Source organism: Ursus americanus, chromosome 17 (assembly GCF_024610735.1).
Source record: "Ursus americanus isolate L20-20 chromosome 17, mUrsAme1.1.p, whole genome shotgun sequence".
Taxonomy (NCBI): domain Eukaryota; kingdom Metazoa; phylum Chordata; class Mammalia; order Carnivora; family Ursidae; genus Ursus; species Ursus americanus.
In genome coordinates this window covers 788,682-806,627 of record NC_142143.1, presented here as the reverse complement: position 1 = coordinate 806,627, position 17,946 = coordinate 788,682, and the positions used below count along the sequence as shown (strand labels likewise).

At 51.9% G+C, this 17,946-nt stretch overlaps 1 protein-coding gene across 1 annotated transcript in view; it reads left to right on the top strand.

The window, feature by feature from the left end:
- The window catches only part of ZBED4 (zinc finger BED-type containing 4), a 33,304-nt gene extending 16,463 nt beyond the window's left edge, over nucleotides 1-16,841 (top strand). Inside the window, exon 2 of the mRNA XM_045815459.2 lies at nucleotides 11,790-16,841. Coding sequence (XP_045671415.1) covers nucleotides 12,133-15,651 — 3,519 coding nt within the window. The 5' untranslated portion in view covers nucleotides 11,790-12,132 and the 3' untranslated portion in view covers nucleotides 15,652-16,841. The remainder of the gene's footprint in view (nucleotides 1-11,789) is intronic.
- The last annotated feature ends 1,105 nt before the right edge of the window (nucleotides 16,842-17,946 follow it).

Here is a 17,946-nt window from a genome sequence, read left to right as displayed (position 1 = left end):
GAGATTCTTTTAAAATTGTATCCACATGGCTGGGGCGCCTGGGTAGCGCAGTCGTTAAGTATCTGCCTTCGGCTCAGGGCGTGATCCTGGTGTTCTGGGATCGAGCCCCACATCAGGCTCCTCCGCTGGGAGCCTGCTTCTTCCTCTCCCAATCCCCCTGCTTGTGTTCCCTCTCTCGGCTGTCTCTCTGTCAAATAAATAAATAAAAATCTAAAAAATAAAAAAAAAAATTGTATCCACATGGGGCGCCTGGGTGGCTCAGTCATTAAGCGTCTGCCTTCGGCTCAAGGCGCGATCCCAGGGTCCTGGGATCGAGCCCCACATCGGGCTCCCTGCTCCACTGGGAGCCTGCTTCTTCCTCTCCCACTCTCCCTGCTTGTGTTCCCTCTCTCGCTGGCTGTCTCTCTCTCTGTCAAATAAATAAATAAAATCTTTTAAAAAAATTGTATCCACAATACCTTTATCATAGCTTTAAAAATAGTTTCATATCAAATATTCTGTATCTAGATTTCCCACATTGTCTAAAAAATGTTCATACATAGTTTGCTAGTTAAGGTCGGGATTCAAGTACAAATTGTTAAGGAAACTGGGTTGTTTGTCCTGAAGAATTTCCCATAATCTGGATTTTGCTGATTTTATCACTCTGGTGTTGTTTAAACACGTTCCTCTGTCCCTTGTAATTTTTATGTTTTATCCCTTGTTTTCAGCACTTCTTAAATAAAAATTTTGGGTTTGGTAGGGGTTCTCGAGCCTGTGGTCTGCAGGCGTTCATTCATGCTGGGAATTGCTGTGCTGTCAGGCCACCTCTTTCCCATGCTCTTGTTTGTGCCTGCCCCCCCCCCATGCCAGTGTGCCCGGGATGGGTTTCTCAGCCTCTCTGTGGAGAAAAGGCAAAGTAAACCGTCCTCAAAAGATTGTCACATGGTTTGTTTATTTATTTATTCAAAAGACTTATTTATTTGAGAGAGAGAGAGCAAGCATGGAGAGGGCAGAGGGAGAGGGAGAAACTTTAGCAGGCTCCACGCTGAGTGTCGAGCCTGACATGGGGCTTGAGATCACGGCGGAAACCAAGACTTGCATGCTTAATCAGCTGAAGCTCAGGGGCCCATCATGTGCTTTAAATGAGATAATGCAGGTGACTCTTAACAGATGGCCCGTAGTAAACACTCAGTGAGTATGGCCCACCTTACCACCTGCAGAGGACGGAGGACAGCATGGTCCCCGAACGGGAAAGTGAGCACTGGGGGGTGAGACAGCGGCCAGCACAGAAGGGCTGTGCTGCACGACCAGTGTCTTTCTGTAGAGCCTTAAGACCTTTCTTACACAGATTACTGTGCCTTTGGTGAAGGACGGCAGTGTCCCCTGTCCTTTCCATCTGCCTGTTGCCTGGGCTTCGGTACAGTGTTGGCGGGAGTGTGGCTGGGGCGCCATTCTGCAGGGTACAAGCTCTGTCTATCCCTGTGTACCGTGCTGGCGGCCGTAGCTCTTCCCAGTGGTCCTCAGAAGGCTGGGGAGTTGTCTTCTCTGCTTCGTCAAGTACTTTTGTCACGAATGGGGATAGAAGCATTGTGTTACATGTTTCTCTTTGTAATGTGACCATGGCTTTCCTCCGTTATTCTGTTAATATTTTACTCTTGTGATCACCCCACTTACAGTATGTTATCTCTAATTTGTTTTTTAAAAAAGATTTGTTTATTTTAGAGAGAGGGAGAACATGAGGGTGGGGAGGGAGGGGCAGAAGGTGAGGGAGAGAGGATCTCAAGCAGACTCCCTGTAGAGCACAGAGCTCGACTCCGCCATATCACAGTATCACAACCCTGAGATCGCCACCGGGGCCCAAATCAAGACTCAGACACTCCACTGACTGAGCCATCCAGGTGCCCCTTGATTTGCTAAATTTTTAAGAACTTGCTAAGTTTGTCGAAGTTTTTCTGTGATCGTAGGGATATGAATCTTCTTGTAGTGTCTTTCTGCTTTTGGTATCGGTAATACTACCTCATGAAGAGCTGGAAAGTATTTCTTTTATTTTATGGAAGAGTTTGTGTTTCACTGGTTCTTTTTCTTTAACGTTTGGTAGAATTCAATGCGACCAGGTGGGCCTAGAAGTTTCTTTTGGGGGAAGGTTTTTTAACTACAGGTTCAATTTTTTAAATAGATGTTTGGCTTACCTCTTTATTGAGTTTCTATAATGTGTGTCTTTCCAGGAATCTGTCTCTTTCATCTAAGTTGTTGAATTTACTGTCATACGGTTATTTATGTACTTCCTTACTACCCTTACTCCTATGAGATTTAGGGTGGTCCCCTCTTTCAGTCCTGGTGTTGGTGATGTTCTGTCTTTGATCTTACTGATCTTTCCAAAGAACGAGTGTTTGATTTCAGTGACTTCACGTCTTTTCTCTATTGTTGTCTTCTCTCTGTTTACTTTGGGATTAAATTTGTTTTACTGTTCCTTGTGATTTTTTCCTTTGACCCTTGGCTTAATATAGAAGGGTTATTTATTTGAAAACATTTTGGATTTTTCCAGATATTCTGTTGTTGATTTCTTGTTCAGCTCCCTTGTCAGAGACCTTTCTTTGATTTATTTTGGTTCTTTCACATTCGTTGAAATTGACTTTATTGTCCTGAGAACCATGGATCTCGACGAACATTTTGTGTGCATCTGTAAATAGTACGTATTCTATTTTTGCTGGCTGAGCAGTTCAGTGCATGTCGGTTAGGTCGTGTGAGAACAGTGTTTTCAAGCTTCTGTGCGCTCTCGGGCGCTCTGTCTGCTTGTTGGGTTAGATATGCTGGATCTCTGTGATTGCGGCCCCCTCTCGTCTCCCTTTGGCTCTGTCGGTGTGCGTGGCTGGTGCCTTGGCCCGTTGTCACTTTACGTGGTGCCCCTGTTGTCCCTGGAATACCATTCTCAATCTCCATCTAACGCGAATGCGGCCACTGCAGCTTTCTTTTGATTGGTATCAGCATGGGACACCTTTTCCATCCTTTGGCTTCTAACCTGTTTGTGTCTTTGTTTAAAGTTTGTTTCTTGTGGGCGATAGTGTTAGTCTCGCTTTTTTATCCAATCTGACAATCCCTACCTTTAAAAAAAAAAAAAAAAAAGCAGGTTTAATTGTGTGTCTAGGGAAACTCTCCTGTTTCTCCTTTACTCTTACTCTCCAGTCACAGAATACTTTGCTTCTGGTCACCAAATATGTGGGTGCTTTTCCCCACCGTGACCAGTTCTCCAGCCCCCATGGGGTGTCCTCCAACTGAGCAGTGCTCACACCATCTGCCCGGAGTTAGTGTCACGTCCCACAGGGAAAGGCTCAGTCCCACGAGACTGCCCCCCGCTTCAGAGGCAGCACTCGGGTGGGGCAGGTCCCTCCGTCCAATGTGGCTCCAAATGGGATTCCCAGGAGCCCCTTCTGGAATCTTCTCATCTGGAGCAGCTCGCAGAACTCAGGGGAGGGCAGATTCCCATTCCTCCGTTTACCACTTAGCGAAGGGTGTGATGAGGGGTACGGATGAAGCTGGGTCTACAGCCTCAATCCTGCGTCTATCCACAGCCGGATAGAGACGTGCGGGGTAGGTGCTGGGAGGGCCCCAAGCACAGGAGCTTCTGGCCTCGTGGGGTTGGGGCGCGTCACCCTCCCAGCATGTGGACGTGCTCACCAACCTACAGCTTCCCTGACTCCCACACCTTTGGGATTTTTATGGAGGTTTTATCACATTGGTGTGATCAGGTGTTTACTGAATCCCCAGCCCTGCTCCCCCCTCTGGAGAATGGGGAGTGGGGTGAAAATCCCAGCTTGGGGTCCCAGCTCGGTCTCTCTGATGACCAGCCCCCACCCAGGAGCCCACCCAGAGTTGCCTCATCACAATAGAAGACACTCCAGGCTCCCAGGAGGTTAGCAGGGTTTCAGGAGCTCTGTGCCAGGACCCGGGGGTGGAGACCAACACGCATGTTTCTCATATTATCCACACTGGAATCAATTGATACTCAGTAAATAGCACATGTTTAAAGTACACAGTTTGATAAATAAATACACACATTTATATCCTGTTTAGGTAAACAGCTGCTGTCAATGCTGTGTACAAACCTTGGTGTGGACATAAGCCACATATGTATGTCTACATACAACTAATTTTCAACAGAGTTACAAAGGCATTTATCCTTTGTTGAAAAGGGTAGTCTTTGAGCAAATGGTGTTAGAACAGTTAGGTATTCATATACAAGACAATTAATATAAATATTCCATAGATCTAAATGTAAAACATAAAGTGGTAAAACTTCTAGAAGAGAAAACACAGGAGAAAATCTCTGTGACTTGGGTTAGGCAGAGATTTCTTAGCATAACCCCAAAAGCACAATCCATAAAAAACCAAATTGGTAAACTGGACTTCATTAAAATTAAAAGCTTTTGCTTTTCAAAATACACTGCTAAGGCAAAGACAAGTCTGAGACCGGGGGAAACCCTTGCAAGTCACCTATGTGATAAAGGGCTTGTTTCCAGATACACAGAGAGTTCTCAGAACTCAGAGTTAGGAACTGCCCAGCCTAGCGAGAGCAGAGGCAGGTCTTTCGTACAGACCTGCGGACGGCAGAGATGCATGTAAAATGCTAGCCTTGTCGCCTGTTAGGAACACACCTGCACTGTTTGCACACCTTATCGCTTTTTCACCTGCTTACTGTTACTTTTCAATACTAGCCATCCTGATGGTGTGAAGTGATCACTCTTTGTACTTTCGGTTCGCAGTTCTGTAAGATTAATGACGTCAGGCCTTTCCCATGTGCTTTCTGGCCGTCCGTATGTCTGCTCCAGGCCTTTGTCCATCCTTGAGTTGGGGAGTTCAGTTGTAGCAGTTGTTTACCCTAGATATTAACCCCTTATCAGATAGAGGGTTTGCACATATTTTCTCTCATTCTACATCTTGTCTTTTCACCCAGTGGTGGTGTTTGAAGCACAAGTTTTAAATTTTTCTGTTGTTTTCTTTGTTGTTTCCTCTTGTTTTATTTCTGTTGCTGTGTCTTCATAATTATTGATCTTTTCTTTCGTTGTGTTTAAACTGCTGTCAATCCCATCCAGTATAGTTTTCATGTCAAATACTGTATTTTCATCTCTAGAAATTTCAATTCAGGTCCTTTTTTACATTTTTAAAATTTTTTTATTTTTTTAAGATTTTCTTTATTTATTTGACAGAAAGCCTGAGGAGGGGGAGGGGGAGTGGTAGAGGGAGAGGGAGAAACAGGCTCCCCGCTGAGCAGGAAGCCCGATGTGGGACTCGATCCCAGGACCCCAGGATCATGACCTGAGCTGAAGGCAGTCGCTTAACCAACTGAGCCACCCAGGCACCCCAGGTCCTTTTTTAAAAAGATTTTATTTAGTTAGTTGACAGAGAAGGAGAGCATGCAAAAGCAGGGGGAGGGGCAGAGAAGGGGGGAAGAGACTCCCTGCCAGGCAGAGAGCCGGATGCCAGGCTGGATCCCAGGATCCCCCTGACCCAAGCTGAAGGCAGACACTGAACCATCTGAGCCACCCAAGCACCCCTAGGTCTTTTTTATAGTTTGTCCTTATGTTTATCATTTCATTTACCTCCTCAGATTATACCATTGTGTTTGTAATGCCTGTTTTAATGGTCTCGTCTCCTAGTGTTACCGTCTGTGTCCTAGGTGGGTCTGTGTCTGTTCATGGTCTTCTCCTGGTTCGGGGTCGGGTTTTCCTGTCTTTTTGTGTGTCTGGTAATTTATGTGTGATGTCAGCCATCTTGAATTTTACTTTATTGGGTGTGGTGTGTTGTACGTTCCTGTAAGCAGTGTTGAGACCTGTCTTAGGATGGGATGAGTTAGTTGCAGTTTCACCCTCTTGGGGCTCGTGCTGAGGCTTTGTTAGGGTGGCTTCTGAGCTGCCTTTAGTATTCTGTGTCCTGCTGAGTCTATGCCCTTCTGAGGATTCTCCTTGCTGTTTCCTCTTGGGAACACAAGCCATTCCCAGCCCTCTGAGCCCTGGTCATTCTTCCATCTGCTTTTTCCACTGGTTTTTTGAGGGTGGTTCCTTACACTTACCCAGATCCATCAACCAGTGACAGTGAGCGAGCCCTGTACAGGTCCCTTGGGCTCCGTGAAGCTTCTTCGTCTTCAGTCCTCTGTGCTGCAGATTCGAACCAGGCTGCCTGGTGGGAGCACCGGGTCTGTGTATGTTCCTGCGCCCTAGATGGTAGCCTGTGCTCGAGGTGGCAAGCCTGCTGGCCGTAGGGCTCACCACACTCGTTTTCCGTGTCCTGGATCCCTGCCCCGTGCTTCCTGTTCTCCTCTTGTCCAGGGTCTGGAAAACATTGTTCCATATGTTTTATCTGGGGTACTAGTTGTCTAATGTGAGAAGGCGAGCCCACCCCCATCACTCTATCATGGCCAGAAGCGGAGGTCACTGTAAGTCCTCCAGCTGTGTTCTTTTTTACAATGTATGTAACCATAAAATGTGTCAATTGACTGTTATATTTACTATATACCGTATTCTTACAATAAAGTGAGCTAGAGAAAAGAAACTGTTATTAAGAACTGTCCTGTAGTGAGCGGGGGGGGGGGGGGGGGGAATCTGTGTAGAAGTGGATGCATGTGCTGTCCAAGACCCGCTGTGTCTCCAGGCAGCCGCAGTGAAGTTGGGGGGCGGGGATCGGCAGTTACACGTAGATTTTCGAGTCCATGGGGGTCAGCGCCCTAACCTCCTTGTGTCATTCAGGGGTAAACTGTAACTTTATTTATTCCTGGTTCTTTGTATTTCCATATAAATTTTCAGCTCTGCTTATCAGCTATAGCAAAAAGAGCATTTTGGGATTTTGATTAGAATTGCATTGAATTTATAGATCAATTCAGGAAGTACTGATATCTTACCGATATTGGATTTTCCAGATCAAGAACTCCATCTCTAGCAGTGTTTCCGTTTTCAGTGTACAGGTCTTGGATATATTTTTTAAAGGTATCTCTACATATTTTATATCTTTATATATTACATTTATATATTAAATGTGGAATTTTTAAACATTTCATTTTTCAATTCTGTATACAAAAACAATTGCATTTTTATTTTTTATTTTTTTTGAAGATTTTATGTATTTATTAGAGAGAGAGCACACAGGGGGAAGGGGCAGAGCGAGAAGCAGACTCCCCACTGAGCAGGGAGCCTGATGTAGGACTTGATCCCAGGACCTGGGATCACGACCTGAGCCAAAGGCAGATGCTTAACTGACTGAACCACCCAGGTGCCCCCAATTGCTTTTTTATATTAACCTTGTATCTTGTGATTTTCTAAATTCACTTACTATTTTTAGTAGTTTTTGTAGATTCCTTATGATTTTACCCCACACATGTCCAGCGTGAGTGAAGACCATCTGACAGCCGTGTTTTCAGGTTGTGTGTCCTGTGTCTTATGTTGCATACCCCCGCCCCCCCCCCCCCACTCTGGGCCCTGCTGCTGGCATTACGCTGATCAGGAGTGATGGGACAGACACCCTTGTCCTTTTCCCGTCTTAGGAGGGTGGTGTTCAGTCTTTGTCCTGAAGCATGAGCGATACTGACTGTAGGCTGTTCTTATGTGTCCTTTATCAGGTTAACAAATTTTTGTTTCTCATTTGCAGAGAATTTTTATCATGAATGGTGTTGAATTATATCCAGTGTTTTTCCTGCACTGTTGAAATGATTGGTTTTTATTCTCTTGCTGTGGTGAATTATATTGACTCGTTTTCAAATGTTAAATGAACTTTACATTCTTAGATTAGCCCTGTTTGGTCCTGGTGTATTACAGTTTTTATTACTGAATCTGAATTGTTAATGTTTTAAAAGGAATTTTATTTTATTTTTATGAGGATTATTGGCTGTAATTTTAAAATCTTTTTCATTATGGAAAATTCAAGCATATCTACAAGTAGTGAGAACTGTAAACTGCATCCAGTGACGCCCGCCACGTGCCCATTCCGTGATCATCCACGTGGACAGTCTTGCTTCATCTGTACCTTCTGTCCACCCCTCACCCCAAACAGGATTATTTTGAAGCACAGCCCAAACAGCATAGCGTTTCGTCTGTACACACTCGAACATAAAACTTCATCATAACACCATCTCACCCTCCAAATAAATACTTAACAGATCCGGATATGTACTTAGTGCTCACATTGCTCCAACTCTCTTCGTAATTTTTGCAATATATTATTTTATTTGGGTCCTGACAAGTGTCTGCTTGTGAGGTCTCCCCCACCCTCTCTGTTCTACAGTTTCGTCCGTGTGTCTGTCTGGATCCACTCACTCAGTCTGTCTGCTGTACCGTGTGCTTCTGTGTATATGCACGTCTGCCCTTAGTTGTGGGCGCTGTGTCGGGAGCCCCCCTGACACCGCGGCTCCTCCGCCTGCTTCCCTGCAACCAGCCCGTGCTCTGTGTCTGTCTGCTCCCGTGTCCACGCTGCATTCTCAGGAGTCTCTTTGTCTGGACCTGTCTTCAGTTTGTTACTTGCTTCTTCAGCTGGTTGTCATCACCTGTGTCCCTTCTTTTGATTTTAATTCTAAAATTATATAATTTGGGGCGCCTGGGTGGCTCAGTCGTTAAGCGTCTGCCTTCGGCTCAGGGCGTGATCCCGGCGTTCTGGGATCGAGCCCCACATCAGGCTCCTCCGCTGGGAGCCTGCTTCTCCCTCTCCCACTCCCCCTGCTTGTGTTCCCTCTCTCGCTGGCTGTCTCTATCTCTGTCAAATAAAAAAAAAAAATTATATAATTTCTTTTTATTGAAATGTCATTCACACACCATAAAATACACCTTTTTGAAGAATACTCGTAAGGTTGCAACTATCTGATTCCGGAGTTTTTAATCACTCCAAAGGACGCTCCCAGCTCATCAGCGGTCACTCCTGTCGTGCTCCCCCGGCCCCCGCCTCCCCTCACTGCTCTGTGTCTGTGGACCCGCCTGTCCGTGAGCGTGGCATGTGAGTTCAGTCACATGGTGTGAGGTCTTTTGTGTCTGGCTGCTTTCCTTTAGCTCGGTGACGTCAGGGTCCGTGGTGGGCACGGTCTTGTGGTTGTACAGACGCCACATTTTTTCATCCACTCACGGATTACGTTTGGGCGGTTCCACTTCTGGTCTGCTGCTCGTCATGTACAGGTTTCTGAGTGAGCACACGTTTTCGTTCCTCCTCGGTATCTGCACAGAGGTGGGATCGCTGGGTCATATGGCGACTTCGTGTACGTTTGGGAAGCTGCCAGAGTGGTTTTCGAAGGGGCCCCACCGTCTTACGCCCCAGGGTAAGCGCAGTGCGTGAGGCCACCGATTTTCCACATCCTTGTCAACACTGCTGTTGTCTGTCTTTTTGAGTCGAGCCATCCCGGCGGGTGTCTCAGTGTGGTTTTGATGTCTATATACTTACAGTTCTATTTTTTAAAAAGTCTTTTCCAAATCTGGCTTCTCATTTTTATAGTGTCTTATTTTTTGCTCATTTTTCTTTGTTTTCTGTATTTTATTTTTGAGAAAACTGTCCACTTAATTGTACTTACGAGCTGTGTAATTACACGCTCTGTTTTAGAAATACGGTTACGTGTAACGACTCTGTGCTCTGCCGTGATGCCGGGGAGTCCAGAGGCTCTGAATCTGGTGCCTCTGCTGGCTATCACTCCTGGTGGCCTGCTTCCTTGGTGCTTCCTGACATTTTATTTAGAAGTTCATTTTTTATTCTGAGTATTTGGCTGACTGTGGAATTCATGATTTGGGATGCTTTCTGGAAAACCTGCATTTGCTTCTGGCGGGAGCTAGCTGTCAAGTGCACCCAGTTTTGTAGGGTGACCGCATGTCCTGCTTTGCCGGGCAGGCCGCGAGTGAGCCTGTCATCTCAGTGTTATTATTGGTCCTGCTTCCTTTTGCTCTCAGAAGCGTGCTGCTCTGGAACAGTCTGGGCTGGCCTCGCTGCTTTGGCTCCTGGCGCTTGGTGACGGCCCGGCTGGCTGGCATGGCCGCTGTCGGGTGCTGCCCCCGGACAGCCTCGGTTTGCACAGCAGGGCACAGCCGCTGCTCGGGCCTGCTCGCTGGCATGCCCAGGTGCACGTTGATGAGTGAGGCGGGAGAGCCGTGCAGCCAGGTGGGAATGGGAGCTGCCACGCGAGAGGGCGCGTCCAGGGGGTGCGGCGTGGCTGGGCACAGGGCAGGGGCACAGGAAGGGGACGTGGCGCTGGCTGGGGCAGGGGTATAGACCAAGCAGCTCTCACCACTCACATTCTGACAACCTCCGTGCCACCGGCGTGGGCCGTCCCCATGGCCACAGGGGCCTCGGCGGAAGGGCAGTCAGCTCTGCAGGGAGCAGCTGGCTCGCGGTGGCCCGGGCAGACCCGAGGCAGCAGCTCCACAGCAGCTCGTGGGGCCCTCGCTGTGGGGCCTGCAGCCCAAGGGCAGCCGGTGGGCCCGGCCAGGGATGAGCTAGAGCCCCATGGGGTTGCCGCTGCTGCGCCGGTGGATGAAGTGCTCCTCGCCATGTTTAGACACTGGCCCCGCTGGCTGGCATCAGGTGGGCAGGATGGGCGTGACATGGCCAAGGATGCCGTGTCCGTGCAGATGCTGGAGGCGCGGAGTGAGTCTGGGGCCGGACTCCCAGGGACTGCTGGGGCTGAGGCCGGCATGGGCCAGGCAGCGATCCCGTCCTCTCCGTGGGCACTGGAACGTGCATGCAGAGCCCATGCCAGACCCCAGCCCAGCAGCCCAGGCAGCCACCCTCTAACCCCACAGGGCATGTGCATGGGCACTGCCCTCGGCTTGGCACAGCCTCCCAGCCAGGCAGGGCCCCAGCGCCCTGGGCAGCTCAGGTTTGGCCAAGTCATGCTGAGGGACCTGGTCCTCCCTGACCCGTGGCCTCCGTGGCCACTCTGTACACACCCCTTCTCCGCCCACAGATTCTTTGTCTCTCATGTTCTTGATTTCTCCTCCTTGTTGGCTTTTATTTGGGGGCTGGCTGGGCCAAAGGGTCAGGAATCTGCCTTTTGTCCTCCCACTTGGCATTCTGGTTTGGGGTTATGAATAGTTTTAAGTTTTTCTGTGCTGATTGTATTTATTGTAAACCCCTGGCTGGTGTAGGGGGAAAATAAGTAAGCTTGGTGTAGGTTTTCTAGAACCCTCTGTTGTATATACACGCCCTCTTCCTGGTGCCTCTGCTGCCGGGCGCGGGAACGGCCTCGCGTGCTGCCTTAGTAGCTTTTCCGTGAGCTGCTCCCTCCACCCTGGCGGCCTCCTGTCGTCGTGCCCCTCCCCCCCCCTGAGCACAGGCCGGCTCTGCGCGTTTGCTGCCGGTCCCGGTTCCTGGTGCCTGTGCAGCACCGTGGACAGACAGGACCTGGCCCGGCGCAGCTCGGCTCTAGCGGACTCCCTGTCACATGCTGGGAGCTGCTCTTTCCTTTGTGACGTTCAGTGTTTGGTCTGTGAATTGAGTCTCACAGGTCAGCTGGGTTTCGTCCCCAGTTGATATATTCGTTCTTACAGCAAAGTATGAGGAGAGCTGCTCTTGGGGGCTCTGGACCCTGTGGGGCCCAACCAGCCTGTTCCCCCAACCCTTAACGAATAGGCCGTTGGAACTTAAGCTCACGTCTTTATATTTTGCTTATTTTGTAGTTCTGGGATATTTTCCTTGTGTAAGTGGATTGTGAAACGTCAAGGAACAAGTGTTTTCAATTTTAACTTACCATTATGGAATTTTTCCTGTGTGTATTGAGGCTGTTTTATCCATGACGGGATAGGTTTGAAGTGTATGATTTAGGTCAGTGCTCACCTTGATTCCATCTTCTTTTATAGATGATGCAAGAGGGTCACCCTGCTATCAAGATGACGGCGGCCCGGTTTCCAGGACAAGACGCAGGTCTTTGCTGCGTCAGTTCGTCTCTGCGCCGAGAAGCGGGTCGTGGCGGGGCGCCTGGCAGGTGGCACACCACGCCCTGAGATGAGGTGGCGTGCTTTCCACGTGCCGTAGTCTTCGGTCAGGTTTATGATCAGCCACATTCATACGCAGCTCGAAAGATGGAATTATTTTTTAAAAGCTGAAGATAACGTACATTTGGGGGCACAAATGACACTTTGGATCAGGTCTTTACCCACCTAAGATAACGTGACGAAGCAGCCAGAGTAGTTATGGTCAGTCATGGAGAATAACCAGGAAACTCATCCCAAAAGGGATGGTGAATTTGTTTCTGATAAAATAAATTTTAAAGTAGAAGAGGAAGATGTTGTTCGAATCCCTAATCACAGTTTGGAAGGAGTGGCGTTTAAGAACGAGCAGGACAGTAACCAGGCGGAGGGTGGTGGGGAGCGGGCGGAGGCCAGGGAGGCGGGCCGGGGCCGCGAGCCCCCTGGGAAGTGCCTCCCTGCTGACCAGGAGGAGGAGTATGGGTCTCTGTTCTCCCAGTACAGCAGCACGCTGTACGACGTGGCCATGGAGGCCGTGACACAGAGCCTGCTCTCGGGCCGGGGCGTGAGCTCCAGGAAGAAGTCTCCGGCCTGGAAGCATTTCTTCATCTCCCCCCGGGACAGCACGAAAGCCATCTGCACATACTGCATGAAGGAGTTCAGCCGAGGGAAGAACGAGAAGGATCTGAGCACCAGCTGCCTCATGAGGCACGTGAGGCGGGCACACCCTACGGTGCTTGACCAGGAGAACGGCGGCCTGCCGGCCCTGCCCTCCCTCTCGCCCCCTGCACTGCGGCTCCCGCCACAGCCCGCCGACAGCGGGGACCTGGGCGCTGTGCTGTCGCCCATCAAGCTCGCCCCGGCTCTGGCGCCCAAGGTCCCATCCCCCGATGATGTGACGGAGGAGTCCGTGTCTGCGGTCTCGTCTGAAGAGGGCCCCTCCGATGGGTGCGCCCCTGACAAGTATGGCAGGGGGGAGGCCCTGGGGGGGCCGCCGCACCTCCCCACCCTCCCCTGTGAGGAGAGCGCGGAGAACGGGGTGGAGAAAAACCCGCCGCTCCCGAAGAGCACGTCGGGGTCCAGGAGGCGGTCGGCCGTGTGGAAGCACTTCTACCTGTCGCCCCTGGACAACTCCAAGGCGGTGTGCGTGCACTGCATGAACGAGTTCAGCCGGGGCAAGAACGGGAAGGACCTGGGCACCAGCTGCCTCATCAGACACATGTGGCGGGCGCACCGCTCCATCGTGCTGCAGGAGAACGGCGGGGGCACGGGCATCCCGCCCCCGTATGCTGCGCCCCCCACCCTGCTGCCCGCCCTGCCGCCTCCCGACGGAGACCCGAGCTCCGTGTCCTCCTCTCCTGGGAAGCTGGTCCAGGAGTCCCCTTCGGCGTCCTCCTCCCCCGACCGGCTGACCGAGGACCTGCAGGTGCATTTGAACGCCGGAGAGGCGCTGATGGAAGACGCGTCAGCGCTGTCCTCTGACGACGTGGGCGAGGCCTCGCTGGCGTCTTCCCCCGAGAAGCCGCAGGCTGGCGGGGCGAGCCCCAGTCTGCTGGAGTGTGGTGCCGTGTCCCAGCAGACCAAGAAGGTCATGAAGAGGCTGAAGTCAGAGGTTTGGCAGCATTTTTCATTGGCTCCCATGGACAGCCTCAAGGCAGTGTGCAGACACTGTGCCTGCGTCATCAGCCGGGGCAAGAGGGGCGACGTGGGCACCAGCTGCCTGATGCGGCACCTCTGCAGACGCCACCCGGAGGTTGTGGGCGGCCAGAAGGGCTCTCTGGGCGCCAGTCTGGCTGGTTCTCCCTACGCCACCCTGGCTTCCGCAGAAGGTCCCTCCTCCAAACTGACTGACTTGCCAACCATGGTTACGAAAAACAATCAGGTTCTCTTTCCCGTCAGCAGCAAGAAGACCTCCAAGCTGTGGAACCACTTCTCCATCTGCTCCGCAGACCCCACGAAGGTCGTGTGCCTGCACTGCGGCCGCACGATAAGCAGGGGGAAGAAGCCCACCAACCTGGGCACCAGCTGCCTGCTGCGGCACTTGCAGCGCTTCCACAGCAGCGTGCTCAAGACCGACGCTCCCAGGGCGCCGCGGGCCTCCTCGCCCAGCCTCCGGGGGCCCCTGAGTTCGCAGCTGGCGGGAGCGTCCTCCTTCGACGACGCCAACGAGAAGTTTTATGATTCCCATCCAGTTGCCAAAAAAATCACAAGTCTCATAGCGGAAATGATTGCACTTGATCTCCAGCCATATTCTTTTGTAGACAATGTTGGCTTTAACAGGCTGCTCGAATACTTGAAACCTCAGTACTCTTTGCCCTCACCTTCCTACTTCTCGAGGACGGCCATCCCAGGTATGTACAATAATGTGAAACAGATAGTCCTGTCGCACCTGAAGGAGGCGGAGAGTGGCGTGATCCACTTCACGTCCGGAATATGGATGAGTAACCAGACGCGCGAGTACCTGACGCTCACCGCCCACTGGGTCACCTTCGCGTCGTCGGCCCGGCCGTACTGCGAGGACCACCACTGCTCGGCCCTGCTGGACGTGTCGCAGGTCGACTGTGACTACAGCGGCAGCGGCATCCGGAAGCAGCTGGAGTGCTGGTGGGAGGCCTGGGTGACGTCCACCGGCCTTCAGATCGGGATCACGGTCACCGACAACGCGAGCATCGGGAAGACGCTGAGCGAGGGCGAGCGCGCCAGCGTGCAGTGCTTCAGCCACACGGTCAGCCTGGCGGTCAGCGAGGCCCTCAAGAGCCAGCGCATGGTGCAGGGTCTCCTGAGCATCGCCCGGAAGCTGTGCGAGCGGGTGCAGCGGTCGCCCAGGGCCAAGGAGAGGCTGGCCGAGCTGCAGCGGGAGTACGCGTTGCCGCAGCACCACCTCCTGCAGGACGTGCCGTCCCGGTGGAACACGTCCTTCCACATGCTCGAGCGGCTCATCGAGCAGAAGCGTGCCATCAACGAGATGTCCATCGAGTGCAACTTCAGAGAGCTCATCAGCTGCGACCAGTGGGAGGTCATGCAGTCCGTGTGCCACGCCCTGAAGCCCTTCGACGCCGCGAGCCGCGAGATGAGCACCCACGTGTCCACGCTCAGCCAGGTCATCCCCATGATCCACATCCTCAGCCGCAAGGTCGAGATGCTCTTCGAGGAGACCACGGGCATCGACACCATGCTGAAGTCCTTGAAGGAGGCCATGGCGAGCCGGCTGGCGGCCGCGCTGCACGACCCCAGGTACATCTTCGCCACGTTGCTGGACCCTCGCTACAAGGCCTCCCTGTTCTCGGAGGAGGAGGCGGAGCAGTACAAGCAGGATCTTATCAGGGAACTGGAAGTGCTGAATTCTACCTCAGAGGACGCGCCCGTCTCCAACGGGTGTGACGCGGGCTCCCCCTCGCAGGCCGCGGTCGGGGAGGACAACCTGTGGTCCCTCATGGCCAAGATGACGAAGAAGGGCCCCAGGGAGAAGACGAAGGTGCCCGAGGACATGGTGCTGGCGTATCTGGAGGAGGAGGTGCTCGAGCACGGCTGTGACCCCCTCACCTACTGGAGCCTGAAGAAGTCGGCCTGGCCGGGCCTGTCCGCGCTGGCCGTCAGGTTCCTGGGCTGCCCCCCAAGCATCGTCCCTTCCGAGAGGCTGTTCAACACACCGACGGAGAACGGTAGCTTCGGCCAGTCCAGGCTCATGATGGAACATTTTGAAAAACTCATCTTTTTGAAAGTGAATCTTCCCTTGATATACTTTCAGTATTGAAACTGGCAGCGGAGCCGCCGGACGAAAACCGTCGTTGCTCATCAGGCACCGGCCGTCTGTCCCGGGTGGGGCGCGCCCCGGGAGGGGCCGTGTGGGATGAGGCGGGCACGAGCCTCACCGTCCGGCGTCACTGTAATGTCTACGTGTGCCTTAATCCCAGTCCTGCAGGCCGGGCGTCGCCGCGGGCTTCCCACAGGCCCGCAAGGAAGAGCCTGTCTTGCCGATGATGAAATACGATGATTAGGGTTTCCTTCATAACTGTAAAGTTTTTTTAAAGTGGGGGGTTAGTAATTTGTTTTCCTAGAATGGCAGAGGAGATGTAAACAGTTTTATTCTGTAGGCTTTTTATTCAATTATGTAAAAACCACAAATCAGGTACTGTATCGTAGTTAAAAATTGCTTTAATTCAACAGAACAGCTTTTTGTGGCTGTTCGATGAAATCTGTAAATAGGAGGTGGAGTTCAAGCCATCCCGCTGAGCAGTTTTTAACTGCAGGCTCTAAAGTAGGTCGAGTACAGAGAATATTCTGGAACGTAACTGTTTACTGCAGCAGAGGTGTGGCATTTGAAGAGGAAACTACACTTAGACGTGTCCTGGAATGTCGGTTCTGCGGTGATTCGGTAGAGCGCGTTCCCGGTCTGTGCTTCCGCGTTCAGGTTTCATGTGGTCGACCCTGATCACGAGCCCCGGACACCTGCTGTCTCGACACCAGGAAGCTATCTTTTGAGATTTGTGCACTGACCCCACTGACCCCAGTTTGATCAAATTATGTATAAAATTCTTTTTAGAAGAGATGGCTCATTAACAGGGAGGAGGTTGTTATGTTGCAGTTGTAAGAATAGCCTTAGGCATCTAGATTTTTTTTTTATATATATAATAGGGAAGATTCAGCCATCGCTGGGGTGCTTTAGAATCCCAAGGACAGCAGAATGAAGCGTCAGTTGTCATTCTTTTAACAATGATATGTCTTCAGAATTTTTGCTTCAACATCTTAAAAAGGGTTCATTTTCTTACTTCAAACCAATTAAATATTCTGGATGAAACAAGTCACTCATTTGCCTATGACCTTTTAGAAAAGTTGTTTTGTTAAAAAAAAAATATTATTAATCTGGATTTGCATTGACTATGTTTTAGTGTATTTATAAATGGTGAACTCAGTTTTTGAAATTAAACTTTTTATTTGCAATTTTCTACGCTGGACGACACTGGCTTTTTATTCTGCGGATGACAGGAGGGTCCCGCTCTGGGGAGCCACGCTTGTGCAGCCTCCGGGGTCGGAATTTCCGTCTTGGCCCCCGACCTGGGGTGGGGATGGCGGAGATGTGATTCTCACGTCAGGGATAGCGTTTCTGATGACGGAGCGACACGGCGAGACCTCCGGGTCCCGTGTCCACAGCCAGTGCTGTTGTGTATTGGGTGCCGCAGGGGAAGAGCCTGCGGGCAGCACAGGGTGGCCTCCGCCGTGCGGCCCGCGCACGCCCTTCCCGGGCCTCCCAGCTGCGAGGCACGGCGCGCGTCCCCCGAGAGCAGCCTGTGTTCAAACACCCAAGGAGCACCGGCCAGGGACAGACCAGAGAATCGTGCTGACGTGGGGCTTCCGCCCGCCGTCGGTCTTCCCCAGCCGGGATCTAACCAAGCTTCAGGAAGCGAGTCCGCGCGTCCAGAACGGCTGTTTGAAGCTCGGGTATCAGAGCCCATGGCTTTCCCGGACAAGGAGCTCTTGTGTCTCCGTTTTGCACGTGAAGAGCTGCACACACCTGCCGTGAGTTCTGGGAGCTGAGGGGGGCTCCAGTGGAGTGCCGGGCGCTCACATGCGTGTGCGTGTGTACTTGGCACAAGTGTACTTGGCACACTTGTTGAGGCCTGCGTCTGGGGAGGGTCCGACCGCGCAAGGACAGCGAGCTGTGAGCTGGCGGCCTGTGCCAGGACTCCCCAGCCTGTTGGTGTTGGGGGAGGCCGCCCCCCCTGCCAGAGCAGGGCTCCAGCCCCAGAGGCGCTTGGGCAGCCCCGTCCGGTCGGCTGTGGGGTTGCGGACGGAGGTGACTCCGCGGGGCTGCACGTGGGCAGGAGGGGCGACCTGTTGGGCGTCGTGGGTTGTGCCCTGAAAGAAGGGAGCACAGAGGAAGCGCAGGATACAGACGTTGTTCACTCGGTGACCCAGTGGCCCTCCTTCCCCTGGGCCCCGACCAGCCCCTGGCACATGGTGGTTAATGTGGACATAGTCCCTGCTCATCAGAGCCCATGGTCTAGGCTGCGTGTCTGTGGATCTTTCTTGGAGTGCAGCCCTGGCCGTC